This window comes from Oryctolagus cuniculus, chromosome 5 (assembly GCF_964237555.1).
Source record: "Oryctolagus cuniculus chromosome 5, mOryCun1.1, whole genome shotgun sequence".
Lineage (NCBI taxonomy): Eukaryota > Metazoa > Chordata > Mammalia > Lagomorpha > Leporidae > Oryctolagus > Oryctolagus cuniculus.
In genome coordinates this window covers 35,836,024-35,853,384 of record NC_091436.1, presented here as the reverse complement: position 1 = coordinate 35,853,384, position 17,361 = coordinate 35,836,024, and the positions used below count along the sequence as shown (strand labels likewise).

The 17,361-nt window shown below is 41.8% G+C and overlaps 1 protein-coding gene and 1 pseudogene across 1 annotated transcript; one reads left to right on the top strand and one right to left on the bottom strand.

Annotated features, from left to right (window-relative positions):
• Positions 1–1,843: 1,843 nt before the first annotated feature.
• On the bottom strand, positions 1,844–3,684 carry LOC100346207 (small ribosomal subunit protein uS2-like; annotated as a pseudogene).
• A 9,123-nt stretch (positions 3,685–12,807) lies between these two features.
• Positions 12,808–13,321, top strand: LOC108177383 (large ribosomal subunit protein uL23-like). Its single transcript, XM_051855926.2, has one exon. The coding sequence runs from the start codon at positions 12,821–12,823 to the stop codon at positions 13,289–13,291; it is 471 nt and encodes a 156-aa protein (XP_051711886.1). The 5' UTR covers positions 12,808–12,820; the 3' UTR covers positions 13,292–13,321.
• Positions 13,322–17,361: the final 4,040 nt, after the last annotated feature.

Sequence of the window (17,361 nt, the reverse complement as noted above, 5' to 3'; positions counted from 1 at the left end):
ATGTAGAAGCATTCCTTACTGAAAAAACAAGATTTGCAATTTATAGATCTGACTTTTTGTCTATACAAAGCAAAGCTTTTTGAATGGACGATGCCAGCAATGTTGCACTTGAAAATCAGACAGGTCTTGGATGAATCTTTGTTTTTAAGATTTATTTATATATTGGAAAGAGTTACACAGAGAGAGAAAGAGAGGCAGAAAGAGAGAGAGGTCTTCCATCTGCTAGTTCACCCCCCAATGAACTGCAATGGCAGGAGCTGCACCGATCAAAGGCCAGGAGCCAGGAGTTTCCTCCTGGTCTTCCCACGCGGGTGCAGGGGCCCAAGAACTTGGGCCATCTTCTACTGTTTTCCCAGGCCATAGCAGAGAGCTGGATCAGAAGTGGAGCAGTGGAGCAGTCTGGTCTTGAGCCAGCACCCATATTGGATGCTGGCACTACAGGCACCAGACTTACCCACTACGCCACAGCACAGACCCCATTGGATAAATCTTAATTCTATTATCATCATAATTGACCCCACAAATAAAGAATTGCTCTTTTATTTAAAAATGGTATAAAAGAGTTTTTATTAAAAAAAGAAAATGAAAAATTGTTCTGTGGTAAGCACACTGGCTTTTGCATGATTCCTACATATTTTAATTTAATAAAAAATTGTCAAAAGTAAAATAGAATTTGTTAAATATCCTTATTATAAAAATTGTGTGGCATAGACTATATGTTTAAACTCTGTTTAGATAAAGAACTTTTGGGGCCTGCGCTGTGGCACAGCAGATTAAAGCCCTGGCCTGAAGTGCTGGTATCCCATATGGACACTGGTTTGAGACCTGGCTGCTCCACTTCCTATCTAGCTCTCTGCTGTGGCCTGGGAAAGCCGTAGAAGATGGCCCAAGTCCTTGGGCCCCTGCACCCACATGGGAGACCAGGAAGAAGCTCCTGGCTCCAGTTCCGTCAGTTGCAGCCATTGAGGAAGTGAACCATCGGATGGAAGACCTCTCTCTTTCTCTCTCTCTCTCTCTCTCTCTCTCTGCCTCTCCTCTCTCTGTGTAACTCTGACTTTCAAATAAATAAATAAATCTTAAAAAAAAGAAAGAAATTTTCATTCATAAATACTTGGTAGTATTGTGTGCATCTGTATAAATGCAAGAATACTTCAAACAATTCACAGGAAAATAGAATGAAAAGACAAGTTTATTTTGGTGTAAAAATATTTTGAAATATTTGCATAATGTTTTTACAGCATGAATTTTTCATAAACTTTTTGAAGATCCCTTGTATAAATAGATTTTAAAATTCTTTGCACCAAAACAAATTGATCTTTTAAATCTGTTTTCTACAAACTTAAAATACTTTTATCCATATACTTCTTTATTTTTTAGGAGACAGAGAGAGAGAGTGAACAAGAGCACTCCCATTTTCTGGTTCATTTCACAACTGCTTGCAATGGCCAGAGGCTGAAGCCAGGAGCCAGGAAATCAATCCAGGTATCCAACCTGCAAGAACCCAACCATGTAAGCCATCACCACTGCCTCCTAGTGTCCACATTAGCAAGAAGCTGGAGTTAGGAGCTGGAGTTGGACTTTAAACTCAGGCACTCTGATATAGGATGCAGGCATCTTAACCTCTAAGTCTGTCTTCAAACCTTTTGGAGTCCCCTTGTACATGTTTAGAAATTTACATGTGTAACAAAATTTAAGAATTTACATGTCTAAATAAATGATCATGGAAACAGATAACAATCTGATATTAATGAACAAGACATATTTTTTACAAATACAAGATTTATAATTACATATTTACACTCAATCTACAATGAAAGACTAAGACGTAATAATGATACTAAATTCTGGGAGGTTAAGTTCTCCTAAGGCTTCACCAAATCAGAATGACTTTCCTGAGCCCTACAGCCTATAAGGCTTAGAATGCTGAATCTGAGCTATTTTAGGAGGAACTGGGAGGACAAAGTGGCCCCTACAAGTGACCACTAAGGTGAGCTTCCAGATACATTCCAATACTCCTACTATGACTAGCTGTCCCCTTCCAAACTGTCCACAGTGTTGATTTTACCCTAAGTGACAAATCTATTTAAGTAGGAGAATACAGGTCACATGTGGGAATCCTAATTCTGCCCAGTGTTCACCAGATATAACATTTTTGGATAATGATATGTACTACTCAAGGTCTGGAGGGGGAGATTATAAGAGCAAACACTTATTGGGTGCATCCTGGCTGTCAGACACTGTCATTGACCCTGTACAAGTGCATGTAATTAAATTGCTATCATTAAATAACCGTGTTGATAAAGTTGAGCATCAGTACTATTCCCACGTTACAGGGCAGGAGCCGAGAACTATAACGTGCTGCTACATTTCTCAGAGCTAGTAAGTAGTACGCTAGAACTCAAACCCAGGCAGTTGGACTTCAGGGTACAGCCTTTCCATCCCTACTTTCTCATCTCCATAATGTGGGCTTAATTCCCTTACATATTAAAAGATTTCAAAAAGAAGACAGCAGAAGCAATAACCGAGGAAAGAAAAGGGAGATTGATCCCTAAAAGCAAGAGAAGAAATCAAGGAGCAAGAAGGAATACTGAGTAGGACCTGGAGGGGCACAGCTATAGTTGATTCTGAGGGTACTAACAGAAAACAGCCTGGAGGAAGAGTGAGGAAAGAAGATGCAAAAAGATTAAAGCCATTAATTTTTTTTTTTTGTAGAAACTGGTGCTTATTTTCCTCATTTCCACATTTGCTTCAGAGACCGTGCCAAGCAGCTTAAGACCACTCAGTGGATGTTCCCACCCACTCGGTGGCCTGCAGACCAGTCTTCAGTGGAAGGCTGAGCACTCCAGTCTTCAGTGGGGAATCACTGAATAGGCACAGAGGGTACCTGCACGCCTTCGGACCAGTCAGCAACCTCAGGCTGAGTAGCAGTGAACTCAGGGGCTGGGGCCGTCCATTCACCCTGACACTCCTCCTTGGTCACAGCTTTTTCAGCAGCGGCCTGCTCTTCTTTTTCAATCTCTTCAGGATCTCTGTAGAAGTAGAGATCAGGCATGACCTCCCAGGGATACCACGCATGCGCAGAATCTCCTGGGCCAGCATCCACCACATCAGACCCACTGAGTGGGCTCCCTTGTTGTTGCATGGGATGACAATGTCCACGTAGTGCAGAAGGGAGTCTGTGTTACACAGAGCAACGGTAGGCAGGTTCACGTAACATGCCTCTGTGAGAGGCTGGTGGTCAGCCCAAGGATCAGTAACCACCAGAAGCCATGGTTCCCAGAAGGCTGCCTAGATCTGGTTAGTGAAGCTTCCAGGTATGAAGCAGCCAGCAATGGGAGTAGCTCAAGTGGCAGCAGCAAACTTCAGCACAGCTCTCTGGCCAGTGTTCCTGGAGGATATCACACTGACATCAGCAGGGTTTTCAATGGCCACAGTAGCACGAGCCGCCAACAGCAGCTTCTCCCAGGTCCTCTTCAGATTGATGATGTAGATGCCATCACTTTTCCTTTTGTAGATGTACTGTTCCATCTGGAAGTCGAGGTTGGTGCCACCTGGGTGGGTTCCTGCTGCATGGAACTTGAGGATATCTTCCTCCTTCATTTGCAGGACATCAAGGGCTCTGGACATTGTGACAGCTTCCCCTTAAGTTACGCCGGGAATCAAGAACAACACTGTATGGACTCCTTGCTGGGTAGCACAGAAAGGAAAGCCATTAATTTTTATACTTTTAATGGAGAGCATATTTCAAATACAAATGATTCAAAATTTACCAAATAAAACTGAGAAAAAGATTTGCAGGAAGCAAGTCATACAATAAGTTACCAGGTAGATCAAATTCACATCTATTATCTTCAATCTCAACTATTTAGTTTAGTTTTAACCCATTGCATAAATAATTTCCATGGTAAATAAACACAAAAAACTGAGCAATGATTTAAAGCAATATGTAAAATATTTCTTATTGAATTTAATTTCCACATACCTAACCAAACTAACACAATTTAGGGAAACATGGAAATGAAGTGTATGCTAAACTTACTGTAGTTTGTTTAATGTAGTAAACTTCCAACATAAAAACACACACACAAAATGACTACAATAGTCAGGACTGAGCTGGGACAAAGCCAGGAGCCTAGAACTCATTCAGTTCAGTGCCTACACAGGTGACAGTGGCGAGGACACTTGAACCGTCATCTGCTGCCTCCCAGGATGCATTAGGAGGAAGCAGCCTTGGAAGCAGAGTATCTGGGACTTGAACTAGCACTCAGATATAGGATGCAAGCATCCCAAGAGTTAGATTAACCTGCTGTGCCACATCAACCTTGTATTTGTGCTTTAGTTGCTTATATGCCATTGGTAACTACCACACTAACTGGGCTAGTTGCAAGAAGGAGATGGTATAGAAAGACTTCAATGTGTTTTTAAGATTAGTAGTTTTTTTTTTCCTTTCCTCTGATTAAAAAGCCAAAACAAGCCTACACAATCTTTTAATTCCATTAATAGTATTCTAACACTTCTGGCAAGTCTAGACTTTGGAAATTATGGAATAAAATATTCCAAAGATATGACATTAATATTGTGTTGGGCAGGGAACCTAGAAATATCTGAATCATCCACCAGATAAATAACTCTTCTCTCGAGGCCCCTGGAAGAGATACAGGCACAAGACAACGAGTGACAAAGGCAAGAATTGATGCTTTTCATCATTAGCCAGCACAAATGAAAAACTTCAGCCAGTATGGTCGGCTAATACATAGGAGTCCCTTTTTCTTTTCTTCTTCTTCTTTTTTTTTTCACAATTAGGTGCAAGTCACATAAAACCAGAGCAGGACAAATGTGTGCATTGTCTACTTTAGCCCTAAAGGGCAAACTCAAGACTCAACGTTACTACTGCAACATAAGAGGAGATAAATCTAAAGCCACAGTGAATGAACATCAAGAGAAAAGGGTGAGAAAGGGTGACCAGGAGATGATTTTCTAGACGAGGACAACAGCCGTAGACCGCACTGCCACATGAGAGAATAAACACTCTCAGGACAAAAAAAAAGAAGGAGGTGACCAGAGCCGGTTAGAGCCGTCCTGGATTCCTTACCATTTGGGCAGAAAAAAAAAAAAAAAATGAAACAGATGGCTGCTGAGTGCTATGAAGAAAATAAAGCAGGCTAAAATGATGGAAAGTGACAGGGCAGTGGTGGCTATTTTAAATCGTGGAGACAGGAAGGTCTCTCAGGAAGTGTCATTTAAGTAGATATCTAAACTCTGTGGAGGAGAAAGTCCAGGCAAAGATGTGGGGGAAAGCGTTCCAGGAGGTGGGGCTGCTGAGTGTCAAGGCCTTGATTTGGAAACAAGAGTCTCTGGAAGGCCGGTGTGGGTGGAGTGGTTTGGGGGAGAAGAGAGTACTGGGAAGGCAGCCTGAAAAGGGAACCGGGCTGGAGGAGCAGCACCTTGCAGGCCATGCTAAAGTAACGGGGCTTTTATTCTTACTGGAATGGGAACCTTTTGGCAGGTTTTTGAGCAAGATGTGATATGAACGTACCTGTTTTTGAAAGATCACCCTGGTGGTTCTCCTAAGAATAAGTTCTAGAAGTTCAAGATTGGAATTCAGGAGAACAATAAGAAGGTTCTTGCATTTGATGAGGAGATGAGGATGTGCTCATTACACGTTATATACATATATTGAAATATCATGCTGCACCCCACAAAGATGTATGATTACTGTGTATCAGGTAAAAATCAAAGCACATTTTTAAAAATAGAGAGGTGATGGGGGCATAGATTAACAATCCTGAGTAGAGGTGGGCTGTGTCCCTGGAGAGACAAATTTAGCAAAGTGTCACAGATGTCCTGCCACTGCCGTCATGGGGCTGCTTTCCTTGTCTTTGGCCACTATGTAGCCACATGGGATTAATGAAATGGTCAGTCCAATTTCCCAACACCTTTTGTGAATGCTTATTTAGTGCTGCATTCAGGAGCTTGTGATAGAGGTCAATACAGGATATGAATATTCCCCCAAGGCAACACAATCCAGTGTCTCCAGTGGTCACCTTGCATTTTATTTTCCACCTAGATTTATACTCTAATTCTGCTCAAGTATATCAGAAAGAGTTATGCAATGAGCACCAGATAACAAAATAGCCCAAGCAATTCAATGAAAAAAAAAAAAAAAAAAAGCCTGCTATTTCCAGCCACCCATAAAACTTAAAATGCAATGCCTCTCTTTGCCCAAGTCTCACAGATAAAGTCTCCATGCTGCTTAACCACTCCCAACCTCCTTATGCATACATCTCTTCCAGAAGTAAATTCAACTCCCAAAATGAATCTGCCCTCCACTGGTACAGTGAGAGATGAAGGTCATCTCCCTTTTTTCTCTGGAATCTGTGTAAAAACTTCAGCAAATGAGCAACCTTGGTCATTCCCAACTCTATGTCTGTCATATTTCTCATTTTTCCAAAATTCCCCAGACCAGAAATCATGTTTCAGAACACTACTAATCTAACTTCATAGCCACTGAATGCTAAACCCTAAATCATGCCAGTGTTAATGCAATTGTGCAATAGGAATCTTTTCTAGGATAAGAGCCTGAAACCCACAGGTGTCTTGCAACAGCCTCACATCGATCTCAGAATAAAAAACTCCAAGCCACAGTCTCCTAGGTCTCAAGTGACCTTGTTCCTCCACCTCTCTCTCTCCAATCCTCTCCACTGTAATCCCTCTTTTGGCATTTGTAGCCACATGTAGGGTGACCAACTCCCCCAACCTTGCTAGGATTTCCTAGCAATGCAAGTCTTGCATCCTGGGGAGCCCCCAATCCTATGAACATTCAAAGCAAACTGGCACAGTTTCTACCTTTTTTTTTTTTAACTCATGCAGGCTGGTTTCTCTGCATGGATCAATCAGACCTCTCTCCTCAAATTCCCCACATTCCTACACAGGTTTTAGGCACTTTAGCCATGACTAGACAGCCCCAAAACCACAAGGATTACAGATGATTTTGCAACCCCCAAGCTTACTGGACAAGTGGGAGTGAGTAGAGTAGAGAGGCCTCTTTGCCTCTTTGACCTTAAGTTCTAATCTTCACTTCCAGATACAAGACATGGTAACTTGGAAGTCCCACTTAGTGTGGCTGATTGACTTCATTTCTTTAAAGATTTGTTTATTTGAAAGTCAGAGTTACAGAGACAAAGAGAGATGAATAGGGAGAGAGAGAGAAAAACAAACAGAGAGAGGGATCTTTCATCCACTGGTTCACCCCCAGATGGTTGTAACGGCTAGGGCTGGACCAGCTGAGACAGGAGCTTCATCTGTGTCTCCCATGAGGGTGATAAGGGCTCAAGTGCCTGAGCCATCTCCCTCTGCTTTTTCCAAGCTATTAGTAAAGAGCTGGATGGGAAGTGGAGCAACCTGGACATGAACCGGGGCCCATATGGGATCCTGCATTACAGGTGGTAGCTTTACCTGCTACACAACAATACTGGCCCCAGATTGGCCTCATTTAAAATTTAATTAGAACAAGCCTCAACCAGGTCAGTTCTCTTCAGTCTTAGAGATGAACCAAAGGGTGTTTACATCCCTGCACCTCCAATTGCTCTGCCAGGAAGGGAGTAGCATGTAAATAGATTGAAACAGGCTGTTTTAAAATAAGCAGCAGGACCTGGCTACAGAGTGTTTACTGTGTCATCTCAGAGAGGTGACTAAGTGGGCAAGCATCTCCAGGATCCCCGCCAGCAGAACCCTGGCTGGGAGGGACACTTCCCTGCCTCCCACACTGTCCCCACTGCCACCTTCTGCCTGTCTTCCTGCCGCTGAGTGTGCAGGGACACAGGAGATGCAGGGAGCCAGTCAGAGGTGCTACCAAATCCATCATTGGATTGGACAAAATGCTAAAGGCAAGGAGATCACAATTTATTTTCAAATCCTGTGTCTCTTAAAACCATGTTTTCCCAGATACACATTTTTCCTCTTGGGAGAAGGAACATCTTGACACTGGTTTGCTGCTTATGAAAAATGCAAGGCTCTTCACTGCACTGGATTGGGGCCATTGCTTCAGAGATTGCAGAGATGTGGTTGGGTGGGGAGTGGGCATCTTACACCTGGCAAAGTGCTGAGATTTCAAAGGTACAGCTCTGCCCTCCTCTCTGGTTTCATTCTCAACAGCCTCTTCACCAGCAGGGGCTTTGGTCTGTGCCATAAGAAATGAAACATATTTCCCAATGTGTTTTCTTTCTTTTTTAATAAAAATATCAAAGGCATACTTATCAGTGGCTGGGGAGGGAAGGCAGTGGCCCAGGCTATTTTTTAACTGGAACATGCCCTGTGTTGTGCCACACTCATCCAGGGCCGGCAGAAGATTGATGGCTGGACATGTGGAGGGAACTGCTGCTGATTGAAATCAGACAACTGCAGGCCATGAGGGAGAGCGGGGGGGAAGCCAGTGTAACCACAGCCACCCAGTCTTAGCACATTTGGACAGGGCTTCTCCGCCTGCCTGCCACCAGTACCAACGGCTCAGAGGCGGCCAAGGGCAGACGGAGGGGGCTATGACAGCCTCAAGGATACACTCTTCTATGTCTCTATCTCACCTTCAACAGCGCAGGGGGACCACAACTTCCCTGTCAATGATCCACCCTGGGCCTCTGGATTTGAAGTGAAAAATAGTACATTTTCCCAAGTAGAGGGGAAAAAAAAGATTTTCTTAACATAACATAAAGCATACCGTTCTGCTGGCCAAAACCTCTAATACTGCTGTCCTTTAACTGGGGGCAGGACTCCTGCTTTGCAGTGGGCAGGGGCTGGGAAGGAAGGAAGGCATGGGAAACTGTCAGTGTGCTGCTTGGTGCCCATCATCGGGATGGGAGCCAGAGTTCAGCATTGTTAACCACTGTGCGGCTATGCACTTGAACTGAGACATTTTTATTTCATTAGGGGTGTCAGTTTACAGCCATTAGCTAAGCAGATTGGGCAGGACCAAAAGGCTTTTTTTATGCTTTATCGCCAGATCTCTCTTCCATTATTCAGGTCTTTAAAAAAGAGAGCAAGGGAGGGAGGGTGGCTTTAAGTACATTATGTTTTGTGGCTTGTCTCTGTCCTCTGGCCTGAACCGTCTAAAATAGATTTTATTAGAAATCATTATTTAGACTCCAGCCCAGGAGCATATCGATCACCTGTGTGTAATGGTTCCCAGATCACGAGAAGTAGCAGAGAGGGTCTCCAATGGGCCGACGTAACGTCAGTGACAATTCATTTTTTTGCCAGTTAGGATGCTGGTTTAATATCCTGAAAAAGGCACTTAACACCCCCTTTCATAACATCTGTCAGGGCCCGTCCAGCGGCTTGTTTCTCACACTGTGGGCTCCCAGGCAGTTTGGGGCCTTGCTCTAAAACAGGCTTCCCTAGGAGGCCTCAGCATTCCGCAGACATTCGCCACCCCCCACCCCCACCCCCCACCCCCAGCCCCGGGGCCCAACACTCACAGGCCAGCTGTTACAACTTTGCAGGACACTCCTAAATTTTCTAAATGTGTGCCATATAAAACTAAGATTTAGGATGGTGAGTGTTCAGGAGCCCTGAATGTGAAGAATATAACTCATCCGGCATCTCAGGCCCAGAATTCCCACATTCTTTTCCTGCACTGTGTTTCATCCTGGTCCTCACAACAGGTCAGCCCCCATCTCAAGCTTTGGGATATGGGTCAGGTCTTCACTTTTTTCCCCTTTTCTTCCTTACTTGTTTAAAAGTCTCCTTTTTTACTTGGAAACTTTTTTAAAAATATAAAAATGTTGAAAGTTTGAACATGTCCAACACCCAACTTAAACGCTTGTAGAAATTTTGTCTGTTTGCTGTAATTTGTTCTCTCATGCACACTCACATGCACACTTTCTCGTACATGCTTGCATATGCCTATTCTCATCCATTTACATGCTCTTATACCTGCTCTCTCACAATCACACACATATTCTCATATAGTCTCAGACTCATTGTCACACACACCCACACACAATCTGACAGAAAGTTACATTCATTTTACACTTCATTCCTAAACACATCAGCAAATACTTTCTGAGGGTCTTATGATAATACCTTATTGTACCTAAGAATATTAACAACAATGTTATAATCTTTGTCATATTCCATATTCTCATTTCTTCAATTGTCCTTAAAAGGTTTTATAGTGATTTTTTTTTTTTTTTTTTTTTTTTTTGCCTAATCCAAGATCTAGTCAAGATTCACACACTGCATCTGACTGGTTTTTGTTTTTCTTTGGTTTATTTGTTTTGTGATGACTTTTTAAATAATCCATGTCAGTTCCCTTTCACTTTTCTGGTAAAGTCTGTAATTGAAATATCACATACAGAGAAGTACACAGATCCCAAGTGGAGTATTACATGAATGCTTATGAAGTGAACACACCTGTGTAACTTTAACTCAGATTAAGATAGGGAACATTCCCTGGACCCTTAGCCCCACTCAATCCCTTCTGAGTCATTGCCCTCAGCAAACAAACAAAACAAAACAAATTCTTTATTCTGACTATCCATCAAAAGTGAATACTGCCTTCTTTTACCCATTCAAACCCTGTTCAGATGGTACTTGCACATGACAGGGAGTCTACAAAAGCCAGAGCCCTCATAAGCTCCCCTTTCACTAGATACTACACCCAGATTGACCTCTCATGTAGCTGCTGTAGACATTCGGGGAGTGAACCCATGGATGAGAACTCTCTCTTTCTCTCTGTCTCATCTGTCTCTCTCCCTCTGTCTATCTGCCTTTCCAATAAATTTTATAAAAGAAGGAAAGAAGGAAGGAAGGAAGGAAGGAAGGAAGGAAGGAAGGAAGGAAGGAAGAGAGGGAGGAGGGAGGAGGGAGGGAGGGAGAAAGAAAAGAAGAGGAGAGGGAGAGGAGAGGAGGAGAGGGGAGGGGAGGGGAGGGGAGGGGAGGGAAGGGAAGGGAAGGGAAGGGAAGGGAAGGGAAGGGAAGGGAAGGGAAGGGAAGGGGAGGGGAGGGGAGGGGAGGGGAAGGGAAGGGAAGGGAAGGGAAGGGAAGGGCAAGGTAAGGCAAGGCAAGGCCAGGCAAGGCAGCTAGGTCCTCCTAAATGATCTTTAGGGAATTTGGTCACCAAACAACCAGAAGATGACTGAACAAAACCTATCATTATGTTGTGACCCAAACACTACTACTTAGAATAATTGAAAACTTTCTTCATGGAAGAAGCAATTAAAATAATACATCTATGGCCACTGCCTTCATCTAAAACCTCGTCTTTTCTCTGATCATCTATTTTTGGCAAGAAGTTAAGAGTTATTTGTGTCTTTTAACAGCTATATTTTTCATTCATTGTAATTGTTAAATCTCTGTGCTTATACCATGTGGGAGGATATGAAAAGACACCTTGTGTTCAAATTTTAACATCAGAAGATTACATGAGTGTTAAACATCCATTTGACATTTATACTATGTGTGTAATCAACTTCTATCTGACTCAGTTCGACCCAGGAGGAATGGTAGTTTCCTCTTTACTGTGGGTCTTTACCATCCTGACAGTGTTCTGACTCTGCATATAATTGTATTTTGGAAGCCAGCTTATAACACAAAGGAAACAACTGAGTTGGCCCAGAGTGACTCACAGTCTTTGTTTGAAAGCCACAAATTGCAGTATTCAAGAATTGGATGAGAATCATCATTCTGATGTAAAAGATGATGATAGAGTTAAAATAAAGTTGGAGAAGATATTAGGATAAATAACACACTCTTATTAAAGCAGTAAGAGTTTAGGGAGTAGGTAGGGTTTAGCAACTCATTGAAGAAGGACCTCTTTAACTACATTAGGGAGTTGAACCAATAAATTTAAAATGATAGCAACTACCACAAGCCCATCGAATCATCACACATTCTCAAGTTAGCAAACAAAATTTGTTTCTAACGTTTGTGAGAAATCCCAATATGGCTACTGTTTCATGACCAATTCCTCAGTTCATCTCATTCAAGTCATCATTCTATGTTTTTCCACACAGACTCTTAACTGGTTTCCCAAATAAATGAGAAAAAAAAAGAAATTACTAACCTTCCCTAAAAAGATCTCTGAAATAAAAATTTTATTTTTAACTGTGGTTAAGTAATAATAATTACCTCTAATTGCAGCATGCCAGTATAATTAATTTTCTGTTAATAAGCAAAGCCAAACAGAAATAAAGTATAAGCCGGCGCCAGGGCTCACTAGGCTAATCCTCCGCCTAGCGGCGCTGGCACACCGGGTTCTAGTCCCGGTCGGGGCTCCAGATTCTGTCCCGGTTGCCCCTCTTCCCAGACCAGCTCTCTGTTGTAGCCCAGGAGTGCAGTGGAGGATGGCCAAGTACTTGGGCCCTGCACCCCATGGGAGACCAGGAGAAGCACCTGGCTCCTGCCATCGGATCAGCGCGGTGCGCCGGTCACAGCATGCCGGCTGCGGCGGCCATTGGAGGGTGAACCAACGGCAAAGGAAGACCTTTCTCTCTGTCTCTCTCTCTCACTGTCCACTCTGTCTGTCAAAAAATAAAAAAGATAAAAAAAAGAAATAAAGTATAAATATAAAATATGTTCAACTTGCTTAAACAGGCCTAGAAATTAAATACTACTGATAACCAGTAGATGTTTTTAAAATTCACATAATAGTCACATGTTGCCAACATATTTGTAACACTTGCAGAAAACAATGATGTGCAGTCTTTCCTATACAGTGAAGAAATAAGATCTTTAATGTGATTTAATATAAATGTCTTCCTGCTTGGACATTTTATAACAAATACCTTGTGATTTTAAGTATTTAAAATTATGGCTTTTCACCAAGATGGCGCCGAAGGCGAAGAAGGAAGCTCCTGCCCCTCCTAAAGTCGAAGCCAAAGCGAAGGCCTTGAAGGCCAAGAAGGCAGTGCTGAAAGGCGTCCACAGCCACAAGAAGAAGAAGATCCGCACGTCCCCCACCTTCCGGCGGCCCAAGACGCTACGCCTCCGACGGCAGCCCAAATACCCTCGGAAGAGTGCCCCCAGGAGAAACAAGCTTGACCACTATGCCATCATCAAGTTCCCCCTGACCACGGAGTCGGCCATGAAGAAGATAGAAGACAACAACACACTGGTGTTCATTGTGGATGTCAAGGCCAACAAGCACCAGATCAAACAAGCTGTGAAGAAACTCTATGACATTGATGTGGCCAAAGTCAACACCCTGATCAGACCTGACGGAGAGAAGAAGGCGTATGTGTGGCTGGCTCCGGACTATGATGCTCTGGACGTTGCCAACAAAATTGGGATCATCTGAACGGAGTCCAGCTGGCTAATTCTAAATATATGTTTTTTCACCATAAAAAAAAAGTATTTAAAATTATGAGTATATATATATATTATAGTGAATATATTTCTTAAAAAATATAATACGTATTACTTCTATAAGAAAAAATTGGTACAAAACACTAATGTTCAACAAAATACTAAGCAAAAGAGAATTACAAAATGAAGCATGCAAAGAAATAATCTAAAATATAAAACTAATATAATAACAGATAATATTTACAACCTTCATAGAATATATCTTTATTTTAATGTGAAATGATGTTAGATAGGTCCACTAACATTTTCTTCATTTTACATTAAAGTAATTCCAGTGATATGATTTGCCAAAGTTCACATAGGGAGATAATGGAAATATTGATAATCTAATCATCCCACTATTATTTCCTGAGTGTCTATTATGTAATATACACAGCACTTGATCTCTTCAGTCATTATCCATTGATTTTTCTTATATTGTGTCTGCTAGAATATTGTGGATGTTGTGGCTGCAAATAATATAAATTTCAACTCAGACTGGCCTAAAAGATGAAGGTTGTTTATTACTGGTGTGACTGAAGCCATTCTAAGGGGAGGGTGGTTACTTTATCTCTGCGCTTTAGCTCCCGTATTCCCACACCATGCCCAGCAGGCTCTCCGTTGTGATTATAAGGTAGCTACCAATAATTTGAAGGGCCAAGTTGTCACTTATATTGGAGAACAGAAAGGGATGTGATACCTTTGGATGACAAATTGGATCACAGGGTGGGTATAAAGACTAAAATGCTTGCTCTGTAAAAAAGATAATTTGCTATTTCCCTAATGTTTTTAATGAGTGTAGAATAAAAATAGGTTGGAAATATAAATTAGGGTAAGATGATGTAGATATGAGGGGTCTTCAAAAAGTTCATGTACATTTGTATTATGAAAAAACTATGTATGGATTTCAAACATTTTTCACCAAGAATTTTTTAATGCCAATTTCATGAAATTTTTGAAGCTCCCTCTAACTTTCATAACAGCATTCTGTTTATAGTTATATTTTCACTTGTTTCCTTAATCTTTCTACTTCAAATATCCATCATGGAATCCCAATTGAGAAGAAACAATTGAGAATAAGTGTGCTATTTTGGGTTAGATTAGGCATAAAATGTTTTAAAGAGGAAGAAAAACAGAAAAGAAAGGACACTTTAGCAAGCTAGAGGAGAAAAAGAAGTTTGAAGTAAGTGAAAATATATGGTCATCAATAGCAAGGAACTTTCCACAGATATAACCAAAGACATTTTTGCTTAAATTCAAGAATCACTATTTTCTGACTTATTTTGCTAAGCAGAAAAAGAGTGGAAGCAACATAAAAATGTAGATGTGACCCTAACGTATGGAAACATTAACAGGCACTTTGAGATATTCAGTGCATTTTGTGCATTTAATTCCAGAAGATGAATACAAATTTAAATTACATGTATCCTCTCAAAATGAAAATTTCCTTAAAAAAATAAAAGCTATGATTCAATCAGGGGAGTGGGTGGTGGAAAGTATTTCATATTTAATAACTTCATGGTCTTAGATTCTCTAGCTTGCTATAACACTTCACTTTCCTTCTTAATAGAGTAACAAAAGACTAAAGAGCAAAAATGAAAAGGAGACTTTACAAATAAGAAAGAAAGTAATGGGTTGATTCCAAGATGGCAGAATAGGGAGCAATATACTGCACTATGCTAGGGATAAATAATAATAATAATAAAGTGTGTAGGAAGTACACTCTGGTAGGAGAATTAGAGAAAAAACTGCAGTGGTAATTTTACAGAAGGAAGAGGAATGCCGTAGACCTTTGTGGAAGATGCAGATGCACAGCACGAACACAGACACAATACACTAAGCAGCCAAGAGCCAGAGCGGGTGGCATCTTGGAGAGAGAGGTGGGATAAAACTGCAGCAGCCCATGGTGATAATAGCCAGAGGGAGACTTTGGCATGAATCTGGACTGGAGACCTAGGGGCTAGCGGGTACCCACAGACCTAGCAGAAGTAGAAGGGGCACTTTTCTTTCACTCCACCTACCCCACAACAGTGCCTGGCACTCAGCTGGAGAGAGGGCAGGCATCATTTTGGAGTTAGGTGGCAGCTGTGGAAAGCCCTTGTGTGCACACATAGCAACTGGCTGAGACAGGATGTCATCTTCTTGGCAGTAGTGGCAGGGAGAGGGCAGTTTTTGACCAGTGGTTCTTGTGTACATGTGTGACCCGGAGATTCTATTGGAGGGAAAAATCTGCAGTCCCCACTGACTTTGAGCCTGGATAGGAGGATTGACAGGTAGTTGAGCACCCATTTAGATCTGTGATATTTTCCTAGCCTCCCAACATACCACAGGCTCAGGGACTCAAGCAGCCTAGGCAGAGCACCGACAGACAGCTGGCTTGGGGAACATCTACCTCTCTGTGGACCATATAGGCTGGTGGGGCAGAGTGGAAAGTCTGCACCCAGTGACTGTGGCAGCCTGTGTTCTGAGACTGTGGGGATTTGGGGGCTGCACAAGAGAGGCATGGTGTAGCTGGGTCTCAGGGCAACCACTGCACGCAGCTAAACACTATATGCAACTAAATGCTTGTAGCTACCTGGTTGCCTGGGGCAGGTCACTGCGGTGGGATCCAAGCTTGGAATAAGGACTGTGAAGTTCACTTCTAGGGTTCATATGGTAGTGTGGATGAGTCTTGCATACACTAGGGGGTAAAACCCAGGCATTGATCACCTTGGTGGATAGGAAGTGAGGATGTGATCACACCAACAAAGGTGACCATTACCCACCTTCTGTTAACAAGAGGAGATCTACCATGCACAACCTGAGTGCTACCCTGGATACTTACCCCATCCTGGAGCACTGACCAGAGCTCCCTGGCCATACACAGCACACACCTCTTAGTATTCACTGAAAATGCAGACATTCTACTAACCACAGCAGCATTGTTCAAAGATAGAAGACATAAGAGGAAAAAACCAAACTATCAATCCAGAATACTCTCATCTATGAATGAAATAAACCTTCCATAACAAACAGAAATTGAAAGAATTTGTCACCACTCATCCAGCCTTAAAAAAGATGCTTAAGGATGTGTGACACACAGAAACACAGAAACATGGTCATCTCTATGAAAGAAGGTAAAGACAGAAATTCTCCCAGTAAAAGTACAAAAGAAATCCAAAGTAATAAATAGGAATATTTACGAGAAAATGACAGGGCCAAGTCATTGCTTATCAATAGTCACCTTGAATGCAAATAGCCTCAACTCTCCAGTTAAAAGATACAGACTAGCTGAATGGTTTAAAAATAAGACCCATCTATTTTCTGCCTAAAGTAAACACACCTCACCAACAAAGATACCAGAAGACTGAAACTTAAAGGATGGAAAAAGATATTCTATGCTAATGGAAAGCAAAAATGTCAGGAGCAGCCATGCTAATATCAGACAAAATAGACTTTAACACAAAACCTGTTGAAAGATGAAGAAGGACACTATGTAATGATTAAGTTATCAATTCAACAGAAAGATATAACTATAATAAACATATATGCACCTAGTTACAGGATGCCTGACTATTTAAAAGAAATATTAATTCATTGAAAAGGAGACATAGACTTCAATACAGTAGTAACTGGGGACTTCAATACCCCACTTTCATCATTGGGCAGATCAACTATTCAGAAAATCAACAAACAATAGAGCCAACTGACACTATGAACGAAATGGATCTGGTACTTACAAAACTTTTTGCGCCACAGTTGCAAAATACACATTCTTCTTACCAGTACATGGAACTTTCTCTGGGATAGACCATATGCTATGCCGGAAACCAAGTCTCAGCAAATTCAAAAAAATCAAAATCATACCATGCACCTTCCCTGACTACAATGGAATGAAGCTGGAAACCAGCAACTCAAGAATCTCTAGATGATGTGCAAATACATTGAGACTGAACAACATGTTCCTGAATGAACAGTGGGTCATATAAGAAATCAAAAGAGATATAAAAAATTTTTGGAAATAAATGAAGATGATTATACATC

Coding starts and splice junctions, on each gene's coding strand:
- LOC108177383 (XM_051855926.2), top strand. CDS start 12,821: ATGGCGCCGAAGGCGAAGAAGGAAGCTCCTGCCCCTCCTAAAGTCGAA.